At 47.2% G+C, this 25,425-nt stretch overlaps 1 protein-coding gene across 3 annotated transcripts in view; it reads left to right on the top strand.

The window, feature by feature from the left end:
• FCHO1 (FCH and mu domain containing endocytic adaptor 1) overlaps positions 1–24,271 on the top strand; it is a 61,297-nt gene extending 37,026 nt beyond the window's left edge. For 2 of the 3 annotated variants that reach the window (XM_054981063.1, XM_054981061.1), the window contains 18 exons: positions 3,170–3,242; positions 3,333–3,357; positions 4,333–4,390; positions 5,802–5,989; positions 7,170–7,194; positions 9,034–9,096; positions 9,628–9,679; positions 11,875–11,969; positions 12,905–13,528; positions 15,666–15,778; positions 16,492–16,594; positions 17,493–17,604; positions 18,160–18,315; positions 20,780–20,912; positions 21,431–21,630; positions 22,351–22,415; positions 22,609–22,773; positions 23,811–24,271. In XM_054981063.1, coding sequence (XP_054837038.1) covers positions 3,170–3,242; positions 3,333–3,357; positions 4,333–4,390; positions 5,802–5,989; positions 7,170–7,194; positions 9,034–9,096; positions 9,628–9,679; positions 11,875–11,969; positions 12,905–13,528; positions 15,666–15,778; positions 16,492–16,594; positions 17,493–17,604; positions 18,160–18,315; positions 20,780–20,912; positions 21,431–21,630; positions 22,351–22,415; positions 22,609–22,773; positions 23,811–23,833 — 2,273 coding nt within the window. In that variant the 3' untranslated portion in view covers positions 23,834–24,271. The remainder of the gene's footprint in view (positions 1–3,169; positions 3,243–3,332; positions 3,358–4,332; positions 4,391–5,801; positions 5,990–7,169; positions 7,195–9,033; positions 9,097–9,627; positions 9,680–11,874; positions 11,970–12,904; positions 13,529–15,665; positions 15,779–16,491; positions 16,595–17,492; positions 17,605–18,159; positions 18,316–20,779; positions 20,913–21,430; positions 21,631–22,350; positions 22,416–22,608; positions 22,774–23,810) is intronic. The other variant, XM_054981062.1, reaches the window with a different exon arrangement.
• The last annotated feature ends 1,154 nt before the right edge of the window (positions 24,272–25,425 follow it).

Genomic DNA, 25,425 nt, shown 5'->3' with positions numbered 1-25,425 from the left:
CTTACTGAAAGGTGAATCATTCAGCTGGTGCGCTCGACGAGTTGATTCAACTTGGATTTCCGTGTTTTCAGACTCGACGGAGGCGCCTCTTTGGGGAGGAAAAATCTCAGTAAATTGAGAACAAACAAGTCATTGCTAGCTCGTTTGGTGTGGGAAGGAACAGCCTTCTGTAATGTTCATTTTGTTGTACGTTTAGCATCTGTGGCTAATATTAGAATTTACTATAACGACTATCACGGCTAATAGCTGTTGAAGAATGGTGACGATACAGCGCCACCTAGAGGCTGATCCTTGGAACCGAGAAGCAAGGGCAGTAGGGGATGGTGTAGCTTCAGCTTTCAGGCATGTGAAAACCCTTAGAAGTTATTTTTATTTAAAATATTCGTAAGATCCTCCATCAGGAGGTTTGGGGCAGATTGCAAAAATTAAGCACAACATACGAGGACCCGAAGTGGCTTCCATCGTTTTCCTCTCCTCCATTTTATTCTCACACCAACCTTGCGAGGTAGGTCAGGCTGAGAATGTGTGCCTGGCCCAAGGTCAGCCAACAAGCTTCCACGGCAGAGTGGGGATTTGAATCTGCATCTTCTAGATCCTAGCTCAACACTCTAACCATTACACCATACTGGATCTCAAAAAAAAAGCAAACAAAAGAAAAGGTGACCAGTTCAAACAACAGCTAAGCAGTGGCTGGGCAGTGTAAAATACTATTGGCTTGATCTCTTGGTAAACGTACCTTACAGTGAAATCCCATGCCGAGATACTAGAATATAAACTCATTGAAATCAGTGGGTTTAGATTAGAGTAGTTCTGCATAGCATTCAACGTTAGTCCAAATGAGGCAGTTTTCAAATTTAACCCTACCCGTTTTCTGAATTATTAAAAAAATTCGCCCGTATTTTTGTGTATAGATTTCTAATTTGCAAAGCATTTCTTTTGCACGTTCTTAATGTTGCTAGATCCTATACGTTATATATTCAGTTTTATACGCCCCTATTTCTGCTTGCCTTTTTGCTGTGTTTTCCTGTGCAAGGGAAGAGAAGGCAACACTTCTACATTCAATGTTAACTTAAAAATGCAAATACAAATGTCCTCTCTCTCTTTTTTAAAGCAAGATTTAAAAGACAGCAAAAACGCCAATTGAACCTTAATTTAAACCATAAAATGCTATCAGATGTAATGTTCCTTTTACGGCTCTGGGAAATCTTGGCTGCTCATTTTTTTTTTTAAATTATCATCTCTGAACGAGTGGAAAGTACCCTCTCCCAAACTTTGGAGTTGTCCATACAATCAAAGGGTTAATCTGTGCTCCCCTCCTTTTTAGGTTGCCTGCATATAACTCAGCTTGTGAACAACTTGTGGGGCGGGGCGGAGAGAATGAATGGAGATGACAGCCCTGCGTTCATGGGGGGGAGAAGTCCTTCTGAAGGGCGTTCCTTTCTAGGAACTGTTTTGCATCGATACAGTTCCAGGGCTTTTTTTCTGGGAAAAGAGGTGGTAGAACTCTCAAGAGGGAAATGAGGGGAACTGATCTCTGTCTGGAGATTGGTGAGTGGGGTCACAAGACACATGAGTATTTTTAAAAGGTGCTGGAACTCAGGGCCAAGCTACACATGACGAATGACACTTGAACGGCAAGTGGATTGAGTGGAGGGCAAGTGAACAGGGAGAAATACACTTGCCGTTCAAGTGTCATTCATCATGTGTAGCTTGGCCCTCAGTTCCACTGAGTTCCGGCTGAAAAAAACCCCCTGGAATTTATATTCATTTATTAGATTTTTATACTGCCTCTCTCTCAAACGAGGCCCAAAACAGTTTCCCACAACTGAAAACAATTAAAAGCATAGGCTGCACCTCACAATATAAAAGACAATAAAGTCCTAAGAACAGTATAAATATTACCAACCGTTGCTATTGAAAAGCCAGAGTATAAACCAACAGTTTAAAAAGCAATCTAGATGCAGATGCTTACAAATCTTAGAATCCCTTGGTTACAAGCCTGGGTAAAACAATGTTTTAGGATAGTGTTGGGGAGGCAGGGAGCGATGTCTCCTTTTGCCTCAAATGGCCCCTTTGCTCCCCAGCCAGACTCCTGGAACAGCGACCACGATGCCACCTAGGAAAGGGAGCGTGGTGCCCCTGACTTGCTCACTGGCATCCTTGAGGAAAGGGTGGCCAGTGGCTTGTGGTCAATGAGCTGCCAAACTGGGGCAACTCATGGAGAGCGTGCTTCTGTCGCACAAGGCAACCCATGCTGACCTGGTTATAAGGCAGCCTCCTGCCAGGATCACAGGCCCCAGAGGTGGGACCAGACTCCCAGTCAGTCTTGGCAGATGGCAAAAGGGCAGAAACCCGCAGGGACAGGGCCTGACCTTCTTGCAACCTCAGATGGTGGTCCAGACAAGCCTGGGAGCTGGAGGAAGCGGGGAGAATCAGGCCGAGGGTGGAGCTTCCCCCAGGTGGTGCCCATGGGTTGGCCCAGGGCCTGGGAGGGAATAGAGGGGCTGAGAAAGTGGGAGGAGGAATAAAAGGAAGGCTCCGAGGATTGACTGGGGAGGACTGCAAAGGTGCTGCAGGAATTCCAGGGAGAGAGCAAGGCAGCCCTCCTGGAGAACAGCAGGGCCTTGGGTGACGGAACACAGCCGTGTTTACCTGTATGTGAGGCCTGTGGGAATCCTTAGAGAAGGATTATCAGGACAAGCCGACGGTCGAGAGATGGACCCCGAGTCTCATGAGGGCCCGCAGGCGGCTTCTAAAAGGAGGTAAAATGCCTTCAGGGCATCAGGCATCTCACACACATTCTCTTCTTGCAGTTCTTACAACCACCTTGCAGCGTAGGCCAGGATTAATATCCTCATTTTGCAGAGGGAGAGAGTTTAGCTTAAGGCTATCTTGTATGTTTGTGGCTGAGGTGAGAGTTGCCCTCCTGGATCACAGCACGTTCTCTGAGAGCCAAACCACAAGAGACGCATTGCACGCGGCGGTCCCACACAAGTTTACCTGGGAAGTGTAGTGAGAGACTACACTGGTTTGGCTGTGAGCCACTCTGTTACTCCCATGTGGCTGAGCCGGAAAGGGATCTGGATTGGCATTTGACCAGGTTGGGAGTCTGCAAGAGTTTGTTTCCAGCGCATTCCTCGTCAAGCCGTGACTCTCCCTCCTTCCCCAGGACCAAAGCGAACCCGCAGCAAAGCCTTTCGCATCCCTGGCCTGAGTCGCAAAGACCGCGAACGGGATTCTGTGTGAGTGGCCTTTTGCCTTCTTTTGCCAGGTTTGCCGTTCCAAAGTGTGTGGGGACCAACACTCACTCTTTCTCTCTTCTTTCCCCTCAGGGAATCTCCAGAGGCAGATTCAGTGGTAAGTTATCTCCATTCCCACTCGCTCCAACAAAACCTAGAAATTGAGGACTGGGGCAGGACAGGGAAATGCTTGAATTTTTAAATTTTCATTCACATTAAAAGAGTTCTGGATTTCTGTCAGCAATACCTCTGCAGGCTTCTAGTGACTCCAGTTTCTGTTCTGATCTTTTTTTTAAAAAAGAGTTTTGTATAATAAAAAGATAACCCCCCAATAACCCCCCCAATAAAAATACAATTACACAAAAGCTAACTAACAAAAATAACAAACCATAGAAACAAAAAATAATAAACGTAAAGGATAAAGAATAAAGAAACACTATATAAACTAAAAGGAAGCTTCCAATTTTCTCCGTGACAAATATTAGTATTTTCCAGTTTTCTCTTTATGTTAAAAATAATGGCTCTCTTTTTTTGAATGTCCAAATTCCTTAGTCCACAAATCATTATTGCCTATTTCTTGTAAAAAAATCTATAAGGGATTTCCATTCAACAATAAATGAACATTGTCTTCTGTCTAATCAATGAAGTAAGTTTTGCCGTTCCTCTATTACAGGCAGCGTTGGACTCTTCCCGTTTTGTGCATATAATCATCTCGCTGCCATAATCATATATAAGAACCAAGTTCCATAACTCAGTGACTGTTCTGTTCCAAGCATTTAGCCCCGACTGTGGTTTCCCTCTCTCGTCTTTTCCTACAAATTTAAGTTCTCAATAAGTTGGGCCTACCATTCTACTTAGCGAATGGCAGTGCTTTTTCCATATGAAAGAGGTCATTAGCTGAGCCAAGTGGCAGGATACAGCCCGCCGCTTAAAATTCTGTGGTTCCTGCTTTGGATACAAGAGTTCTTCTCCCACTTTAGGTAGTAACGTCAGGATAATGAGTGAAGTCTCTTAAAAAATGTGGGGATGTATTTTAAGTGGGGGGCAGTTACAAGTTGGGCCCTCTCACTCACTGCTCTCTCCCTCTCTGCAGCAACCTCCAGAAGTAGATGAAGAAGGCTTTACTGTCCGTCCTGATACAAACCAGAATGATATCCTTTGGTGACTGTTGGACCTCTTCCCTGGAGCAGATGGGCCGAGAATCAGAATTTTGGGGTGGGGTGGTGGTGGTCTTTGGGGTCTTGCCTTTATTTCTTCAAGTGGAATAATGAGGCAGATAGGGATTCAGGATGGGAACGGGACAACTGTTCTGAACTGTGCCCACCCTCGTTATTCTAGAACACCGTTTGTGTGAACTGCTGTAGCATAGTGGTTAAGTAGTTGGGCTGTGCTAGTCCAAATCGGCACTCTGCTGGTTCAGGTCCCACGACTGCCATGAGCTCAGTAGGTGGCCTGGGGTCAGCCCCTCCTCTCAGTCCAGCTCCCCAACTGTATTGGGGGGATAATAATGGCACTGACTTTGTTCACCACTCGGAGAGGGGCACTCATCTGTCTAGAGCAACAGTATATAAGCACAGTTGTTGTTATTATTACAGTTTGGAGGGACTGAGCAGTTTTAAAGGGGGGATTGGAAGTACTGATAACTCGGTCTGGTTTCCTGTTTCTTTGAGGTATGCAGACAATTTGGAGTTAGAAGGTCAGGGCTTTTGGGGTCTTTCTTTATTAGGACCACGATGACCCTATATTCCCCGGATGCTGCTCCGTTCAGCAGACAAACATCTGTTGGTGGTCCCTGGCTTCAAGGAGGTCTGTCTTGCCTCGACTGGGGCCCGGGCCTTTTTGGCTTGGGCCCCAGTGTGGTGGAACTCTGTCTGTGACAACTTGGGCCCAGCAGGATTTATTATTATTCCCCTGGGCCTGCAGGATGGAGATGTTCCACCAGGCCTTTGGTAGTTGAGGCAAGCTGGTCTCTGCCTCCTACCAGAGAGGGGGAATGTCCCCTCTCTGGCTGTTGTTGTTTCACCTGATGATTGTCAGCGGCCCCCATGGACCCAGAATGGCTGTATACAGGACTGTGCAATGTGCATGGATGAGGGTGAATCTATAAATTGTATCTGTTTTTTATGCTATGAGTTTTATCTGTCTGATGTCTTTTAAACTGATGTCATCCTGCTTGTAGGGAGAGCGGACTGTTTATTTATTTATTTATTGGTTTACTTTATGGTCTGCTTTCCCTGCAAGCGGGTCAGAGCAGATTTACATCAGAAATTTAAAACAATTTAAAATCTTGGTGGCAACTATCATATACAGCATTTAAACATAAGCATAAATTTAATAAATAAAGGAAGGAAAGGTTTGCCTGGCTCCATCTCATGAGAACCTGGCTTCCTCTACTATAAGACCAGCCATAGAGTTATTGGAAAGATACTGTCCACTTTGAGAGCCTCCTTGGTGAGCACAAAAAACATTGTTTTGCGTTGGCAAAGCGGTCAGCCATTCCCAATCTTGCCCAATCACTTGCCTTCCGAGTTCGGTCCAGGAGTGGCCCTTAACTCTTCGCACCACGTGAGCGTGGGAACCACTTCTGCTCGTCCAGCGATTCAGATTACGATGATGAGGAACCCCACAAGTTCTACATCCGCATCAAACCTGTACAGCCAAGGGAGAGAACTAGCAGCGCGGCAGCCTCTGCTGCAGTGGAACAGCTCAAAGCTTCTGTTGGCAACCTCATCCTGCCGCCAAGCGTGGGGGTGAGAGACGGGGAAAGGGGGTCCTCAAGACGGGGGATTTGGAAAAGGAAAGAGAGCTGGTTACTTGTGGACTATCGGCTACCTCTTGGTGCCTATCCAAAACTTTCTGCACCAATTTTGCCTTGATACGGCAACTTCTTGGGTAGCTATCTGTCTGGGACGTAGATGGAGCCAAAGGGGCTTCAACAGGACCTAATCCTGAGAAAGGGATTTTGCTGGCATGGCTTATATTTAATATCCATCGCTCAAAGTCTGTAAGTACTTGCTATCCTGTTCTGTGCATCTGATGGAAGCCTGCTTCACGAGAGGGAAAAAAAAATCCCAAACAGAGAGAGGGGAGGATGATTAAATTTGGTAAATTCAAGAAACATGGTAAATGAGTGATCTGGTGGGCAGAGTGATTCTGGGGGGGAAATGGTGCCACATGTTATTGGCACGTATTAATTCCTACTGAATGGCCATAGGAATGCGTTGAATTTTCAAAATGCTGTAGGAATGCATAGTATTTTTGCCTGATCATTGGGACACATTTAAAAGAAGGACAGCAGGGCATGAGTCCAGTGGCAACTTAGAGACCAGTGAGATTTTCAGAATGTGAGCTTTTGAGAGTCAGAGCTCTCTTCTTCAGGTGTCTGCTGCAGACTAACATGGCTACCTCCTAATTTAAAGGAAGGGTGATTGGTCAATTACATACAAATGGAGGAGTTCTGCCCGTTCAGGTGTGTATTGACAGTTGTTGAAATGGCTGGAGGAAACTGATCTAGATCCCTTCTCTTCTATTTACTGGTCCTTGCCGAGAAACCTCCATTCTGAGATACTGGAGTAGCAGCTTCCTTGGGCCACATCATGCCTGATGCTAGCATTGCCAACAGGCCTGGCGAATAATGTCCTTTTCCTTTAACGGAGGCTTCACGGTGATTTGATTCACCAGACCTCCAGGCCCTGAAAAGCTTCATTCCCCCATACTAAGCTTCTATTAAAGGGGCAGGACATTTTTCTCCTGGCCTGTTGGCAACCCTGCTTGTGTCCAGTTGCCATTACCACCTTCAGTGGCTGGTGCAGTTGGAGTAACCTGCATGGAGGGAGGGAAAGGGGAGAGAGGGCCTTGATGATTCTAGGCAGTGGAGTGCACGTGGGGTTCACCCCCGTATTTCTAACTCTTTTCTTTCCTCTTCCACAGTGCACAATGAAAAGGCATTCGTCTAGTAAGTGATCCATCCAACCCCAGACTTCCTTGGTGTGCGTATGTGCGGGAGAGATGGAGATGGGGAGGGGCAGGATCGTGAAACCTGGTGGTTGATGCCACGAGAAAATTAATTTTTAGTTACTTATTCTTACCCTGCCTTTCTCCCCAATGAGGACTCGTAGTGACGTTCATACATCATTCTCCTGCCCTCCGTTTTATCCTCACAACAACCTTGTGATGTAGACTAGGAGGAGAGGGTCTGGCTGGCTCAAGGTCACCCAGCAAAGCTCCGTGGCAGAGGGGGGATTTGAACCTGGGTCTCCCAGATCCTACTTTGACACTCTACCCACTACATCACATTGGCGCACTGGGCTGAAGGGGTGAAATTGGGTCGGGGCAGCAGTGTTGAGTTGCAAGGAGGGTGAGAGGGCTTTGAGGTTGAATCGGATGCTCTGCGAGTTCCTCTGGGGATGTCTGTTTCAGCCCCGAGAGGAAGAAGGCGGAGAGCAGTTCCTGTGTCTTTGCTCCCAGTGATTCTCTTCCGGGGAGATTCTGTAGCTCATTGGCAGAACCCCTGCTTTGCATTTGCAAAGTAAGATCCCAGGTATCAAAGGACTGGGCCTGCCCTACACAACATCTCATTAGGGCACGAGGGAGACTGAGTATGGGTTTCTGTTTTATTATTCCTTCCGTTCACTGTATACGTGCCTGTGTATAATTAGAAGGGAGACAGCCCCTTCAGGTGCCTGGCCAGAGGCGAAAAGGGAGGGGTAGGCAGAGCGGGGTCTGCCGGTGGGAGGAAAGGCCCCGTTTCGCCACAGCAGCCGAAAAGGGATCTAAAGTAGCCAAGTCGGAGGAGACTCTCTTTCTCTCACCCTTCCTCTGTAGTGTTACCTCCAAGCTCTGGTCCTGCAGAGAGTTATTTGGACTCTGATTGGGCAAGGAGTGAAGGGTGTGGGGCAGTAGACACGGTCAGTGGCCCAAACTGGAGCTGTGATCTGGGGGCTGCTCCTACACAGTGGGTCCTTGTGGGTCCATTCTTTCTTGTGGTTGTGATAAAGAGGCACAGGCCTGCTGTTTCTGATGGCAATTCGGAGGCGGGCAGGGATGCTTTGTGCAGAGTCTGACCCAACAGGGCTGAGGGAATGCCAGCCTGGGAGCTGGAATAACTTCTGAACACTTAGAGGGGTCACAATCAGAGCAGGTTTCTCTTTTCATAGAATCATAGAATTGGAAGGGACCTTTAGGGTCATCTAGTCTAACCCCTGCACAATGCAGGAAATTCACAGTTACCTCAAACCCCCCTCCCCGCACAGTGACCCCTGCTGCATGCCCAGAAGATGGCAAAACACTGTCAGGATCCCCAGCCAAACTGGCCTGGGGAAAATTGCTACCTGACCCCAAGGTGGCGATTGGCCTTACCTTGGGCATGTAAGAAAACTTGGGGCCACGAAAACTAAGCACTGATGTATCCCTTTGTGCCCTCCCTCTCATGATCAGCCTAGGTTCACAAAATAAGCATTGCTGTCAGATGGCCATCTAGCCTCTGCTTAAAAACCTCCAAAGAAGGAGAGCCCACCACCTCCCGAGGAAGCCTGTTCCACAAAGTGACCACTGTAACTGTCAGGAAGTTCTTCCTTTTGGGGCCATCTTAATCTAGAAGGTTGTTTTTAAATATTTGGGGTTCAGGATCTGGGGAAGCCATATAGGATTCTGGGTCTCTGGATCCTCCATTCATTTTCAGAGGAGACATTTATTCCAAGGACCTCTGGCACCCTCTCCGATGAGTCAGTTCTGGGGTCTGGCTCTGGGAGGATCTTGAATCCCAACTCTCATCTCCAAAATGTTCCTCTTCTAGGACACCTGAAATCTCTTGCCTCTGCTGCTGCGGAAACAGATTCTGACTCGGCCCCAGCTCCAGGTGAGGGAGGGCAGTAATGGGGACTTGGGGAGGGAGATGGCAAAAGGGAGCCAAGTGAGAGCAAAGCCCCCAGCTGCCCGTACTGCAGCCCAAGCTCTGCTCACGACCTGAGTTCGATCCTGGCAGAAGCCGGGTTCACATAGCCAGCTCAAGGTTGACTCAGCCTTCCATCTTCCCAAGGTCAGTAAAATGAGTACCCAGTTTCCTGGGGGTAAAGTGTAGATGTCTGGGGAAGGCAATGGCAAACCACCCTGTAACAAAAGTCTGCCAAGAAAACATTGTGATGCAACATCCCCCCCATGGGTCAGCAGTGATTCAGTGCTTGCACAGGGGACTACGTTTACCTTTATAAATCTTCACCTGTGTCTGGCTGCAGCTTTTGAGCTCTGGGCCAAGTAAGGTTTGTGTTTCTGTAGCCTTTTGCAGAAGCTTCTGCTTGTGTTCTGGGAAAGGCAAAGGGAAATGTGGAGGGGGGGGGGAGCTGGCTGAGCATTTACTCCCTGAGGCTTATTTAAACCCATTTCCCCACAGGTGACAAATTGGGAAAATCGCAGACTCCCCGCCTTGCCATCCGGACAAACAGGTACATGCAAGGCCCAAATCCTCTGCGTTTCATTTTGGAGCCAACACTTCCGATTTAAAGTATTTGAATTATTTAAAGCGAAAGTTCCATGTAGTCCCATGCAAAGTTCAGGAGGATGATCATTTCACTGTTGTGGGGCAATCACTGTAAAGGCCCTGCTTATGTTGGCTCCAGTTCTCAAACGTTATTGAGACAAGACGTGCGGCCTGATTTGAGAATTTGGCTTGCTGGGAGCTGCTATAAAGAGCCACTGCCTCTCAGCATCAGTGTTATGTATGGAACTGCCTTTTACTGAATCAGACCATCGGTCCATCAAGGTCAGTATTGTCAACTCAGGCTGATTCCACACATGTTGGATAATGCACTTTAGCTATCATTTGGAAGTGGATTTTTTGTTTCACACTAAAAAAAATCAGTTCCAAATGATCTCTAAAGAGGATTGGAAGTGCATTATCCAACGTGTGCGGAATCAGCTACTGACTGGCAGCAGCTCTCTTGTCACCTGCTACCTGGTCCTTTTAACTGGAGATGCCAAGGTTGATCCTGGGGACCTTCTGCATGCCAAGAAGATGCTCCGCCACTGAGCCACAGCCCCTCCCCATTGGTTTAACGGCTACCACTTTCAAGGGCCAGGATTATCTGAGGCCGCCGTGTGCCTGCAGGCACAAAGAAAGGTGTGTCCGGAATTTAGGAATGAATGTGGTTTCTGCCTCTTGCAATGGTCATTATAGTGGTAGGGGAAAGAATGGAAAGTAACAGGTGAGAAAACTACTGATCTCCCTACTTTGCAGCTGCTAGAGACTTCCTTCCTGATTCTCCATGGCTTTTGAAGATTGTCGCAGTCACTGTGTTTGCTATTCTCTATCAGATTCTCTACCAGATACCAGATTCCGCATGCTAGCTTGCGAGCACTTACTTGTTTCTAAACTATTAACGAATGTGTTTTTAAAAATACGTTTTGCATTTTCTTATTTATGCAACTCAACATGTTGATTTGCCGAGTCATTCCAGAAGAGGTGTCCAAGAGAAATTTCAGGGACGGTTTTGTGAATCAACTAAAAATGCAAAACTTCCTTTAAAAACGGCCCGCTCGAGCAAATCTGAACACCTGACCTTAATACTATCACAATGATAACAGGTGTGCAGAAGAGCAGAGAAAAAGGGTCAACTTGCCAAAGCACAGTGTTATATATTTGACGTTAGTCTGTTGTCTGAACAACAGAGAAGGAAAAATAACGTGGGAAAGCATTCCAGGTCTTCAGGGCCAACACAGAAAAGTCCATTCTTCTCATCTGGCATTCACAAAGGTTGGAACTTGAATAAGGATCTTTAGAATCATAGAAACATAAGAGCTGGAAGGGACCCTAAGGGTCATCTAGTCCAACATCCTGCCCAGTCCAGGAGATTCACAGCTACTCCCCCCGTGATCCCTGCTCAGAGGAAGGCAGAAACCTCCAGGACTCCAGGAAGAAAATTCCTTCCTGACCCTGAAGTGGCTGTTGGCAGGTTATTGGCTTTGCCTCATCCCTTCCTGCCCCCCCACTCAAGATCTGCCTACGTTCACGTGGAAATCATAGAAACAGCATTGCTGACAGATAGCCATCTAGCCACCTCTTAAATACCTCCAAGGAAGGAGAGCCCACCATCTCCCGAGGAAGCCTGTTCCACTGAGGGACCGTTCTAACTGTAAGAAAGTTCTTCCTAATGTTTAGCCAAAAACTCTTTTGGTTTAATTTTAACCCATTGTTTCTGGTCCAACCCTCTGGGGCAACAGAAAACAATTCCACTCCATCCTTTATGTGACAGCTCTTCAAATACTTGAAGAGGGCTATCATATCACCTCTCAGTTGTCTCCTTTCCAGGGTAAGCAAACCCAACTTTCCTTATAGGACTAAGTCTTCAGACACCACCATCTTTGTAGCCCTCCTTTGTACATGTTCCAGCTTGTCAACATCCTTCTTAAACTGTGGTGCCCCAAACTGAACACAAGACCCCAAGTGAAGTCTGAACAGAGCAAAGTGATGCCTTCATTTCACATGATCCGGACACTGTACTTCTGTTGATGCAGCCCTAAATCATATTAGCCTTTTTAGCTACCTTATCAGACGGCTGACTCGTGTTTATATTTAGCTGTGGATTGAGGTTCTATCCCGGAGAGTACTGAGGTGTGTATCTTTTTTTTTTCCCTTTTCAAGTTGCGATGACAAGGTTCCTGAAACAGATGCCCTGCCCGTCAGTGCGCTATTTGGACCTCCGCTGGAATCTGCTTTTGAAAGCGAAGATTTCTCAGGTAGAATGGCCCGGAAATTAGCCAGTCATACAAAAGTGTGGGTGGTGTGGCCGTTTTGTCTTTCAACAGAAGACCAGAAGAAGTGGAGACATGGCCTACAGTGGTCGGTGTATCTCCTGGCCCCCTGGGTTGTAGATCCAGGCCAGGTGTGGTGGGTGGTCGTCTTAGCGGCTTTGTCCAGTCAGAGTCGGTAGTGAAACAGACAAATTCTGCAGGGTCAGACAACTAGTTCGTCTAGCTCAGGGTTGTCTCCTGACTCTCGCAGCTGTTCGCCAGGGTTTTGGGCCGAGGAAGAACTTTTCCCAATGCCTGGGCTCCTTCAAGTGGAGATGCTGGGCACTGAACCTGTGACCTTCTGCATGCAAAACAGAGCCGATAGTGTGAGATGCAACTGCTGATTGCTCTGCTGGCCTCACCTCCTGCCTATGAGGCCTCCAATCTCTCAGGGGAACCTCCTGATCGTGACCAAGCTTGGCTTTCTTAGCTGCCATCTTAGCTGTGGGGTGGGAACTGTTCAGGACTAAAGATAAAAACCATTACATTATTGAAACGATTAAAATAAACAGGCTTCCTTTCTCATTAAATGTTTTCCAATGCTTGGAAAACTGGCAAAGAGGTACCTGTGCAATCTGGGATTGCCTGTGCCTTTGGAATGTGGCTTTTCTAATTCTGGCCTTGCTGTTGATCATCTGCACGCAAGACTGACACCAGATACATTGCCGGATTGATTTTTTTCTTAAAGTTCAGTAGCAAAGTTGATTAATATGTAAGAATATGGGCACATGGGTTAGATAATGATTTTGTTGTGTTTAAATGATAATTTCTGACAGAATGATGTCTTTGCTACATGACATGCACATCTGTACGTAAGAGTCCTGTGAATTTCTGCAGTTCTGCCCTGAACTCCCCGACTCCCCTTCCATCTCTTCCTGCAGCCCCCCGGTCGTACCTCCTGGCTTCTAGCCCGTCCCCCTTTTCCTCCTCGTCTCCTGAGAATGTGGAAGACTCTGGGCTGGACTCGCCGTCGCATGTGGTCACCGGGCCCTCCCCAGATTCCCGTCTGTGGAGCCCACGGCCCTGCACCCCCCAGAGCCCTCTTGGCAAGCGGTCTTCAAAGAGTTCTCTGAGTCTTCGTGGCAATCGCCGTGGCCTCCTGGCTGAGGATGGACCGAACCCTTGGCTGCCCCAACCCACATCCCAGGATCTCCCCTGCTTTGCGTCGGAGCCTGACTGGGCAGATTCTGTATCCGCCTGGCCTGCAGTGACTCACAGCAATTCCACCTGCCACCGCGAAGCATCTTCTCCTGACCCCTTCTCCGTGGAGGGCGCTGTCACCAACCGGCGGGTCTGGGCGGCCAGGCCTCGCAGCCCGACCTCAGACTGCCCCCCACGGGCCTGTGAGCGCGACAGCTGCCTGTCGTCCAATTCCGCATCCTCTTCCTCATCCTCCCCAGCGCCTCCTAGCAGCGGAGACTCCACCAGCCCCTCCCCGTGGGCCCCGCGGTGCCGGGACATGGAGAGCGGGACACCAGGTGTCCCCGAGGTGTCATCTGAACCCAGTAAGTGGAATTTAAACCATTTGGTGTTGAGGCTCTAAACGATAAATATGGGGCCCTGTGGAGCCAGCAAGGTGTAATCAACTGAACATGTCTTGCTTCACTGTTGTTTTTACCACGAAATACGTTTGAAAATTATTTCCCCTTTGCTTAGGAGGCTCCCTGGGTGTTCGGATCATGACATTTTTAGATTGTTTCTAGAGGGTGCTAACCCCCAGTTTACAGTTCGCTGTGCAAAATTTTTCGTGGCGGCCCGTAAAATCCACAATGAAATTATGCACATGGAACCTAAATTTTAGAATTTTAGCCAATTTCTTTTTAAAAGTTACTATTTTTGTACAGTGGGATTCTGGTTGACATTTTTGGTATTCTGTATTGTTCAGATTTGTGCTGGTCTTTGGCCGAATAAATAAATCTATTGATTGATAAATATGGGGCGGTGGGGAGAAAATTAAAGGGGGAGAGGATCTATATGTGCAGGGGGAAAGGAGTATGGTGGCCCAAGGAAGCTTAAAGCCTCTTTCCCTTCGCAGCTCCTTTCATGCTGATCGTGTAATGCTGGAATGAGCATAAACTGTTCCCTGCTTCAATTTATTTATTTGCAGAATTTATCTCTTGCCTTTCTACCCAGTCAGGGTTACAAGGGCATACTAAAAAATATATGATAAATCCAATTAAAGACTAGAGGTAGATATACATTTAAAACACAAACCAGCAAATTATTAAGTTGGCTCAGGCTGAATGGGCAGCCTTCCGGATTCTTCTTTGAACCCTTCAGCTCCTTGGCAGAGGTTGCCCACCCCCTGGGAGGCTTAAGGTCCTGTTTGGGACTGCAGTATCAAATGGGGTTGCACTGTCCTTGAAAAGCCAGGTTCACAGCTTAAGAGTACTACTTGACACAGCAGTCGCCTTAGAAGGCCAGGTGGCTGCAGAGGCCCTGAGTGCGTTTGCCCAGCTTCAGTTGGTGTGTCGGCTATTCCTGTTCCTGGTTCAGTCAGATCTAGCCCCAAGTAGTCCATGCCTTAGTTATGTCTTGACTGGACTACTGCAGTGCACTCTATTTGGGGCTTCCCTTGAAGTGTGTTCAGATGCTGCACCTAGACTGCTAGTTGGGGCCAGCTACTGGTAACAGTAGTACTGGTATAATGCTGTGACATCACAGCATTATACTGGTTACCAGTCCATTCCAGATCCCCTTTAAAGGTGCTGATTGTATTCTCCCAAGCCCTGCTTAGCTTGAGACCAGGGTATCTGATGGATCATCTTCTCCCATGTGAGTTAAGATCATAGGAAGAGGCCCTTTGACCAAAGAAGTTTGATTAGTGGGTACACAAGAGAGGGCCTTTTCGGTGGCAGCCCCATTATTGTGGGACAATTTCCTCAGGGAAGTGCCCCTGGCTCCTTCAAGCTCTATCATCAGGAGGCAGCTGAAGACTGTTTTATTTAGGATGGCTTTTGTTTAGCCACTTTTTAATGTATCAATGTTATAAACTGTGTTTGGTGTATTTTTGTGTTTGTTTCTCTAAGGTGGAAAACCAGCTAATAAATTCAAGGGTGAATTGATCTAATAATCTTTGCATTGATTAAAAAGGTGATGACTATTGACTGGGCAGCAGATTTTCCCTTAATTTTCTTTTTAATCCGGGCATTGAAAAAGCCACACTCAGAAGACACTGTCTCAGAAGTGCTTCCCCTCCCTCCCCGCATGGGTGAGAAGAGAGAGTGCCTCTTTCGTAGGTGGCAGCTGCTTTCTTAAAAGAAGCAGTTCTCATTTTCTCATGCACAGGAGGGAATGCCTCTTCTCGTATAGCTTTTCATGAACTGGAGAAACATCTTTTCTCTAAATGGCAGATACTGTCTTAAGAAGAGGCATTCCTCCTTCATTTACAGGTAGGAAGGAATGCTTCTTCTGAAATGGTGCTCAGTTCCCAGCTCCTCCTATTCCAGACCTGGAATACCGTATGAACCACAGCTGAAAGACAGTTACATGTGGACTCAGAGTGAGCCCAGCTGGCTTTTGCTAGCTTTCAGCTTATCAGGCATTCATGTTCTGATGGTTTTGTTTTCGAATCCTCCCACTGAGCCTCAACTACTTCGGGCACTGTGCTTCTAAAGCACTACCTTCTGTTTGACTTTGCAGCATCTCTTCCTCTGTCTGTCGCACCTGGTTTGGCCACAGTGATGGCCCCGCCTCGGAGATGCCGTGCAAAAAGGCCTTCGGCGGTTTCAGCTGCCTGTGTCGGCAGCGACACGGTGAGTGGTGATTTTTGTAGCAGCTGTGGATGTTTCTGTGACGAAGATGCCCAAGTGAAGCAAATAGGATTTAGGTGAAATTGCAGTTGTTTGGTGAAGATTCAGAGGATGTGGCTAGGGGGCAAGGGAGACTTTGACTGCTGCAATTCTGGATTACCCCGTCAACTTGCATTTAAAATTCTTCTGTCAAGTGTTTTTTTTTGTCCTGCTGTTCCTCCAAGTTGCTGAGGGTTGGTGTACATGGCTCTCCCTTCTGCCATTTTATTCTTATGACAACCCTGTTAGGATCGGAGTCCAGTGGCACCTTCAGACAGGGAGCTCTGACTCTCAAAACTTATGCTCTGAAACTCTTGTTGGTCTCTAAGGTATCACTGGACTCAAGCCCGGCTGTTCTACTGCAGACCAGCATGGCTACCCACCTAAATTCTTAGGCTGAAAGTGTCTAACTGGCCCAAAGCCAGTGAACCCAGCTCTCCCAAGGCCACTCTGATACGATACTGCGTTAGCACTTGTTTCGGTGTGGCTGGAATGTTTTCTGAGAGGTCTTTGCAGCCATTTTAATTATATTCTGTTCATTTTAGCCCCAAACTTTAATTTTTAAGTATCATTCTGTGAGTGTATTCATCTTTATTGAGTGTACCTTCCCTGGGGCTTTGAGATGGGTGTCCTGAAGCCCCACAAAACTCCCATGTCACTTTTTGATCTTTCCTCAGCCTCGGTCCTTGAGCCCCTCCCCGCTTTGGGCCTTGTCAGCTCCCCCGAACTCGGCCAGCCTGACGGAACGGGCCTTCTTCATGGCCACACAGCCAGGAATTGGTATGTGAAGCGCATTGGTGCATGCTTTGCCCTGTGTTTCTGGGCTTCCCAGGACATCTCATTGGCTGCATGTTTGGATGCATGCGGGGAAAGGGGAGCCTGTCTCGAAAATATTGTAAAACTACGATTAATAAAGGGTGGCAAATAAATAAGTATCTGATCTCTATGGAGCTCCATTTTCTTAAATAAAAGATTTCAAATGCCATAAATGTTGTAGATATATCCTTCATAAGCATCTCAGTGGCTCTCTATTTTTAAATCAAACTTTCAAATGCCTTACACTAAATTTTGTCTGTTGGCTCTCCTCTGCTTTACCCTCCCAGCAACCCTGGGAAGTAGATGTAGGGTGAGATAGGGCATTGCAGAGCACAGATGAAAATGAGATCTGGTTAGAAGAGGATGGATCCATTTCAGAATGGGTGTGGGGCGTTCCCCAGTGTGGATGGGTCTGCAAAGGATGGTAGATCTGAATAGGGTGCATAAGGTAAGGAGGAATGATACCTCCTTGCAATTAGTTCCATGGTCACAAGCCCTCGTTTTAATTTATGCTCTGCAAAGTAACATACCACACCAATTTCTTGGGAAACTGGGTCTTCTTGCCTCGCTTTGCAATACTGCTCCCTTTCTGCTATTTGTTGTTTTGGGTATCTCTCTCTCTGCCAACTGGATATATCACTTCATGCATCCAGTACACTGGGCTCTGGCTCATAAACACCTTCACTGCTATAATTTTGTCTTTAAGATGCCTCAAGATTCTTGGTTTAGTATAACATTTTAAACGGAGCTGCTTTTTGGCATATCTTATTCAGTCTTTGTTATAAGAGGCTACCTAGACATAACTTTGTACTGTTTTTTTTTTCCTTTCCCAAATTTCTCATTTTCTTTTCTGGATGTGCAGGCATCTCCCGTGGTCCATCCCCTGTGGTCCTGGGCTCTCAGGATGCATTGCCTGTTGCAACGGCCTTCACGGAATATATCCATGCTTACTTCAAAGGTCATAACTCGGACAGGTAACTCATGTGTGAACAGGGTACGACCCTTAATTGTCCCAGAGGTGCCCAGTATTGATTTTAAGGCAGAACGGAAGGCACCCTCCTAACATTTACCAAGTTTCTGTGCTGGGGTTGGCCGAGATGATAGAGTTTCCGGGGAGAACGGAAGCAGTAGCGGGGGAATGTGTGTCATTGGCCAGGCAGAAGGTTGTTCCCAAGGAAGGTTGAATCTGATTCCTGAGCTCGGTCGCCTAGTAATTCATCAACTTCATTTGTGAGATTTGGTCCAAACGATGTGTCAATAGACCCCAGGGATTGGGACAGACGCACGGAGATATGGTGGTTTCTGTAGTGGCTAAACGGAACCTCTGTGCTTGGGGACGGAGCACTCGCTATGTTCAAGTTACATGGGAGAGGGCTATCTGTTTGCCTTCATGCCACTGCTGGGGGGCTTCCTGGGGTCATCTCATAGGCTGCTTTGGGAAAACGGAATGCTAGATTAGATGGACTTCGGCTTGATCCAGCAGGGCTGCCGTGGTATTTACTAAACCTGTTGCTCTATCATCCTCGCAGCTGTCTCGTCAAGGTCACCGGCGAACTCACTATGTCCTTCCCGGCGGGGATAGTCCGAGTCTTCAGTGGTACCACAGCACCCCCGGTCCTGAGTTTCCGCCTTCTCCACACTGCCTCCATTGAACAGTTCCTGCCCAACTCTGATCTCCTCTTTAGGTATGCAGAGAGCCATGCAATATGAAGAGCACATCTTCGCGTATCCTGTAGAAAAGAGCAAGAGTCCAGTAGCACCTATTAAGACTAACAAAATTTGTGGTAGGGTATGAGCTTCAGGTATCTGAAGAAGTGAGCTGTGACTCTCAAAAGCTCATACCCTTCCACACATTTTGTTAGTCTTAATAGATGCTACTGAACTCTCTTGCTCTTTTCTACTGCTACAGACAGACTAACACGACTACCCATCTTAATCTTTGTGTATCCTGCATAACTTTGCCCTGAGTCTGTTATATTCGGTAGGTAAGACTCAGGCCAAAAGAATTAGGCTTTAATTTTATTTTGCTTATAGGCTGCCTTCTGCACTGAGACTCAAGGCCCGTGTGCTAGCGAGCCAGTGTGGAGTAGTGGTTAGAGTGTTGGGCTAGTTTCTGGGAGACCCAGGTTCCAATTCTCACTCTGGCATGGAAGCTTGCTGGGTGACCTCGGGCCAGTCACATACTCTCAGCTCAGGCTACCTTGCAAGGTTGTGAGGATAAAATGGAGGCGAGGAGCACGCTTAAAGCTGCTTTGGGTTCCCATTGAGGGGGAACGGAGAGGGGGGGATAAATAAATAAATAAGGCAGATTACAGTATATAGAAAACGATGCAATCAGACAGCCGAAGGTACCCAACGAACGATGCAATAGAACTAATATTACAGAACTAGAAAACAAGACAAACAAGCAAAAATCCTGGCTAAGGCATGACTTACCATCGTGAAGAAAGTGGGTCACAATGCGCAAGCCGTAGAAAATGCAGTAAAATCTGGGTGATAATGTACATTTGAAGTCGCAATAGACCACAATCCTATTCCCTTATCAAAGCGGCCTCCTGAGCTGTTCCATTATGCTGCAGTTCTAATCTCTTTCTAAAAGTGCAATTTTTTTAATCCAGAGGAGTTTGCCGTGTTAGTCTGTAGTAGCAAAAATAGAAAAGAGTCCAGTAGCACCTTTAAGACTAACCAACTTTACTGTAGCATAAGCTTTCGAGAATCACAGTTCTCTTCTTCAGATGCATGGAGGGTAAGAAGAAACTGGTCAGATAGCTGACCAGTTTCTTATCTGACCAGTTTCTTCTTACCCTGAAGAAGAGAACCGTGATTCTCGAAATCACAAGACAGTAAAGTTGGTTAGACTTAAAGGTGCTACTGGACTCTTTTCTTTCTTTTTTTTTGAATCACTAATGTAAATCAAAGATTTGGCAGATACAGGCTTTTAAAAAATTAAATTACAAAGCAGTGGTGCAGTCTAAAACAGCTAAAATACAAAGTTCAGAGAGAGAGAAATCATCTAAAGAATGTGATATCCCACTGGAAGAAAAACTTCTGAGCAACAGGACCCCCCAGCGAGAAAATTCCCCAAACTCTGTGCATTGAACTAGGCAGTGAGAGATGATGAAACCGTAAGCAACTAACAGAAGGAAAGGCCAGTGTTTCAGTATCTAGAGGCTAGAGGGGGGAAAATTGGAGGGGGGGAGAGATTGCCAGCTGTGTTAGTTAGTAGCACGTAATCCAGTGCACAACACAGAAAGTGGGCTAAAAATGCTCTTCTGACCTTTTCTTTTTTACATAGTTTATGGTATGTCAAAAACGCGGGAGCCTTCCCGGGCTGTTTCCACACGGCTTACCTTTTGCCGGGATGCAGCGTGTTCTCGCGCAAAATTGCACCAGGAAGACGCTGCTATGGCGCGATTTTGGCTCTGATCTCTTTGGGCAGGTGGTTCCACAGATGGGGCCACAGCGGAGAATGCATAAGGATGGGCAGTTGCCAATCTTAACGATGTGTAGGGTGGTGCGTTCAGAAGGCATTGCTTGGTTGTGTGAAGTGGTTAAGAACAGTGGCCCCAGTTCACTCTGGCAAAAATTTGAAATATTTGCCAAGATTAAATTTGGAGCAATCAAAGGTTTCCTATTTGTCTTTTTTAAAAAAAAGAACATTTTGCCAACTCATTTGGTTCTCTGCTTTCCACTGTCGGCCGCACAGATTGCTTTGTATTGTCTATACATGAGGCATGGTATACCCCACTGCTGAGATACAGGTTCATAAGTAAACTTTATTAATCAGTTATTGGACTTCACAGCAGCCCAGAAAGTTTGCTCCCTTCTCTTGGATGGAGATGTGATTGTAATGGGGTGTATCCTACCTCTCTGCTCAGCTCTTGCTTTGCAGCACAGCATCACCAAAAAGAGTGTTAGGATACAGCCCCATATTTAGGGCAGGGTTATTGGCTGAATCTGCTGAATCTTAGGGCCAAAGTAGGATAGCCCAAGCTAGCTTGCTCTTGTCAGCTCTCGGAAGCTAAGCAGGGTCGGCCTTGGTGAGTAATTGGATGGGAGACCCACACAGTGTGCATTGCTCCTTGGCTTGGACTGATCTCATTCCTGCTTCTCTTCCCTCTTCTTCCCCACCCTTGCATGACCCCAAAGCGACCCATCCCAAAGTGACCCCAGCAGCAAGGATTTCTGGCTCAACATGGGGGCCCTCACCACGCACCTCCAGAAGCAGGCAGAACAAGTGACCGCTGCTCCCTACTTTAACGTTCCCCTGCTCAGATACCAGGTAGGAAGGTTGATTTTCTTTCTCTCTCTCTCTTTCTCTCTCCCCTGAAGCTGCCTTATACTGAATCAGATCACTGTTCTGTCAGGGGTGGTATTGTCTACTGAGGCTAGCAGTGGCTCTCCAGGGTCTTGGGCAGAGGTCTTTGTTGTCACCTACTGCCAGATTCTTTTTAACTGGCGGCGATGGGGATTGAACCTGGGACCTTCTGCGTGCAAAACAGAAGTTCTTCCACTGAGCCGCAGCCCTCTCTGGAGTGGATCAGGCAAAAAAGGATGAAGTCTTGTGGCCAAAGCCAAAGGAACTGCTGGCCAAGTCTGTGCGGCATGAGATCTACATCACACGGGTAGCTGGAAGGAAAAGACAAAGTTCCTCCATGCTTCCAGTGGAGGGTAGAGCTTTTAGCATGATAGCCCAATGAAACCTCCATGTTCAGAGACAGCCTGTTTATGGGACAAGCGATGTGAAGGACCCTTCCGGTTTGCCAACACCTTCTGTTCTTTTCCTCCCCTCTCTTTCAGTATTCCAAGCACGGCCCTGCTTGGGCGCCCCTGCAGTTGACTGTGAACTGGGAGTGTGCTTCAGACACCACCAGGGTGTGCGTGGATTACAACTACAATGCCTCGGCCCTCGCCTCGGCGGTGGCACTCACCAATGTGCAAGTCCTGCTGCCCATCGAAGAGCCAGTGGCCAACGTCCGGCTGCAGCCGACGGCCTGTTGGTGAGATTTCGATGGGGTGGGTGTGTGGGATATGACTTCTCACATCTCTGTGGGTTTCTTTCTTCCTCTGGCCTCCAAATGATCTCTTCCATAATTCGGGGGCTTGAAACGTATGAGTTTTAATTCATCGCTTTGCGCTGAAAATTAAATGGTAGTCTTGAAGAAGTTCTTTGTCTTTAGAGGCAGTGTGGTGAAATGGTTATAGAGACACTTTAGGATCTAGAAATCCCCACTCTGCCCATGAGGCTCTTTGAGGAACTGTGAGCCAGTCATTTTTCTCTCAGTTTAACCCACTTCACAGGTTTGTTGCAAGAGTAGAATCGGGGAGGAGAATGATGCATTCCTTGAAAGGCTGGGTGGAATAAAAACATTCTGGACAGAGGATACATGCATGTGTCTGAACAAGCATCATATTGGAAGAGGCATTCTCCCTTTGCTGGGGAAAGGAAAATGAATCTCTCTTCCCTTGGTGTGTTTTTTGTTGGCCGCTGTTGAAAACGATGATGATAATGGTCTGATCTCAACAGGGTTCTTCTCATGTTCTTATCAAGTTGTATAAATTACCGTAGACCAGTTGTTGAGCACTATTAACCATGACAGCCAAATGGAACCTCCATGTTTTGGAGTAACCTACCCCTGAATACCAGATTACAGGGTAGGCCACCCACCCTGGTAAACAGGGTTTCTGTTTATCAAGCTGCACTTTGTCTCCCCCTGCAGGAATCTGGAAGAGAAGCGCTTGCTTTGGAAGCTGCTGGATGTCCCTGGTGCCCAAGGCCTTGGAGGTGAGAGGGAGATCCAAACTGCACAATGAGATTTAAGCTGCATTTCCTGAGGGAGGGGAGGGTGGTGTGGTTGGATGGTCTTCTCTATCTCCCCCTCCCTGAGCGTCCAAGGGGGTTTGCTGGTTTTGCTGGAGGCCTGGTCACGATCCGTGCACTTTGTAAAAACTCTGTTTTGCTGCTATCTTCCATCTAGGTTGTGGCCGCCTGTTGGCCAGCTGGGAGCCCTTGAACGGTCCCACCAAGCCAAGCCCGGTGGCTGCTCAGTTTACCAGTGAGGGCAGCACTGTCTCGGGCACGGATGTGGAGCTGGTCGGCAGCGGCTACCGGATGTCGCTCGTAAAGAAGAGGTTTGCCACAGGTAACAGCAAAAATCTCAGAAACCCCAATCCAGCCCTGCTGCATTTGAACTCACTTCCCCAACACCACACAACCCACAACTCACACACGGCAAAACCCAGCGTGGCATAGCACAGCACTCACAAACCTGTTTTATTGTCTTTCTACTCCTCCCTCCCATTGAAGACCGTCACTCTCCTCTTACAAGTGTTCAGATTGTGTCGCTGGGTCAGATCCAAAGAGGATTTATCGAAGACCTTTTAAGGCTTACGTAACTAAGGCTGAAAGCTCTTTATGAAGCAAATAGCTGGGCGCGGTGGCGCGCGTCTGTCATCCCAGCCTGAACACGGGAGGCTGAGGCCGGTGGATCGCTTGAGGTCGGGAGTTCGGAACCGCAGTTGTGTAGCGTCAGTGGACGTCCTTTGCTGTGTCTGTGTGAAGCAAATGCTAAAACAGTTACATTTTCAATCTCTTACATTAGGCTCACAACTGTTTTGCTTTCAGAAGGTCCTTGGTTCATTCCCCAGTTAAGGATTTTTGGCAGCAGGCGTTGAGCGGAGCCTTCTTTCTGCCTGAGGCTCTTAGGTTACGGGGCTTGCATGCTCTAAGGATTTCCTCAGGACTAGAAACTTGATTTTTAAAAAGTCTTGCATTTCCATATTTCATCCCAGGCAGCCTAAATTCCATTTCCATTTTATTTATTAAAATACCAATATTTTGCCGTTTCCACCATCAATGGCAGCTTACAGTGGTTAAGTGGTTCGGCTGTGAATCAGTGCTCTGCTGGTTCGACTCCCACTCCTGCCATGAGCTCAGCAGGTGGCCTTGGGTCAGCCACTCCTCTCAACCCCAGCTCCCCAGCTGTATTGTGGGGAGAATAATAACACTTACTTGTTCACTGCTCTGAGTGAGGCACTAATCTGTCTAAAGGAGCAGTATATAAGCGTGGTTGTTGTTGTTATTATTATTATTAAGGCAGCGAACAAAAATACTATATCCTATATCAGTCTCTAGCATTATTTCTTCTCTCTGTTTTGTTCTTTCCCTTCCTCCTTCCAGGAATTTACCTCGCTGGCTGCTGAAGAGGCTTCTCTGTCCATTGCTGCTTTTAAAGATGTGTGCTGGAAGATGGGAAGAAAGGATATATTGTGTTTTAAATTATTTTTTTTCTGTTGCCTGGATTTTAAACACTGGAACAAGAGCATGGTTGGCCGTATGAAGCGGCTAGCAACCCCCCTCCCCGCCCAAACTAGAGGGAGGCAGGTCCTTTGAATGCTGGGAAACCCACACAATTGCACTTAAGGAGAACATTCCCTGGTTTAATTGCCCCTCTGTTTTCACACTCCTCTCAAAATTGCTTGTTTCCCATCTCCCCTCCCCTCCCCCTGTTTTTAAGCTCACCACAGCGCTGCCTTCCAGAACTGGGAAGGGGACGGCCTCCTTTCCCCAGCTGCTAGCTGAAGCGCTAAAGGGGGGCATTGCTCTTTTAATAAAAACACTTGTTTTCTAATAAAATTTTACTCTGCAGAGATTCTCCTTGTTGGGTGTGTCAGTAGTTGCTTTGGAATATTTCTAAGCAGTACAGCAAAATGTATTATAACTCGGCTCGTGCAAATTGCTTTTTGACAGCCTGGTTTCCTTAAAGCGAATGATGGCTTTATTCTTAAGAAACTGTTTCACTGTCTAGTCCGAATCCTGCCTCTCCAGAAGCTCAGAGCTAAACTACACGAGACGAATTACACGAGGATGCTCAAGTGAAGGGAGACGCAATGTTAGCCAGGAAGTGTAGTTTGAATTTCACGTCTCTCTACAGAGCTGGCAAAGATCGCTCCTCAGGAGGTTTGTTAATTGCACCTCTCTCTACACAGCCAGCAAAGATGACTCCTTAAAGGGCTCGTTAATTTCACCTCTCTACAGGTAGTCCCCTGTGCAAGCACTAAGTCATTCCTGACCCATGGGGGGATGTCGCATCACGACGTTTTCTTGCAAGATTTTTGTTACGGGGTGGTTTGCCATTTCCTTCCCCAGTCATCTACACTTTACCCTCAGGAAACTGGGTACTCATTTTACCGAGCTCGGAAGGATGGAAGGCTGAGTCAACCTTGAGCCGGCTGTCTGAACCCGGTTTCCGCCAGGATCGAATTCAGGTCAGGAAAGAGGAAATTAAGAAACCCTCTGAGGAGCGATCTTTGCTGGCTCTGTGGAGAGGTGAAATTCAAACTACGCTTCCAGGCTAATATTGCGTCTCCCTTCACTTGAGCATATTCATGTAATTTGTCTCATGTAGTTTAGCTCTTACTCATGGTGATGATGTAAGCTTAAAGAGTGGGCTGTGACTGTGTAGATCCCTGATTCAATACCACCCCACTAGGTGGCCTCGATCAAGCCATTTTGTTGTAATACTGTCCTGCCTTATAAGGCTGTTGTAAGCATTAGGACAAGGCAATGGCATGCGTCCAGCCATGTTGTTCCAAAGACTTAATGGCACCTAAGACTTCAGAAGGACACACAATTCCCACTGATTCCTTCCTCCCACTACACTCCCCATTTTGTCCCTGATGCTGACAGTCCACTGAACTCCCAGGAGTAAAAGTGGACTAAATGCAGGAGGGGGGAAGCAAGACAGCCCTGCTGTGGAAAGTTCAGAGCTTTTTTTAAATTTACATTCTTTATA

The sequence above is a fragment of the Eublepharis macularius genome, chromosome 5 (genome assembly GCF_028583425.1).
Source record: "Eublepharis macularius isolate TG4126 chromosome 5, MPM_Emac_v1.0, whole genome shotgun sequence".
NCBI classification, from domain to species: Eukaryota; Metazoa; Chordata; class Lepidosauria; order Squamata; family Eublepharidae; genus Eublepharis; species Eublepharis macularius.
The sequence above is the reverse complement of the archived record's forward strand: the minus strand, read 5'-3'. Positions and strand labels throughout refer to the sequence as shown.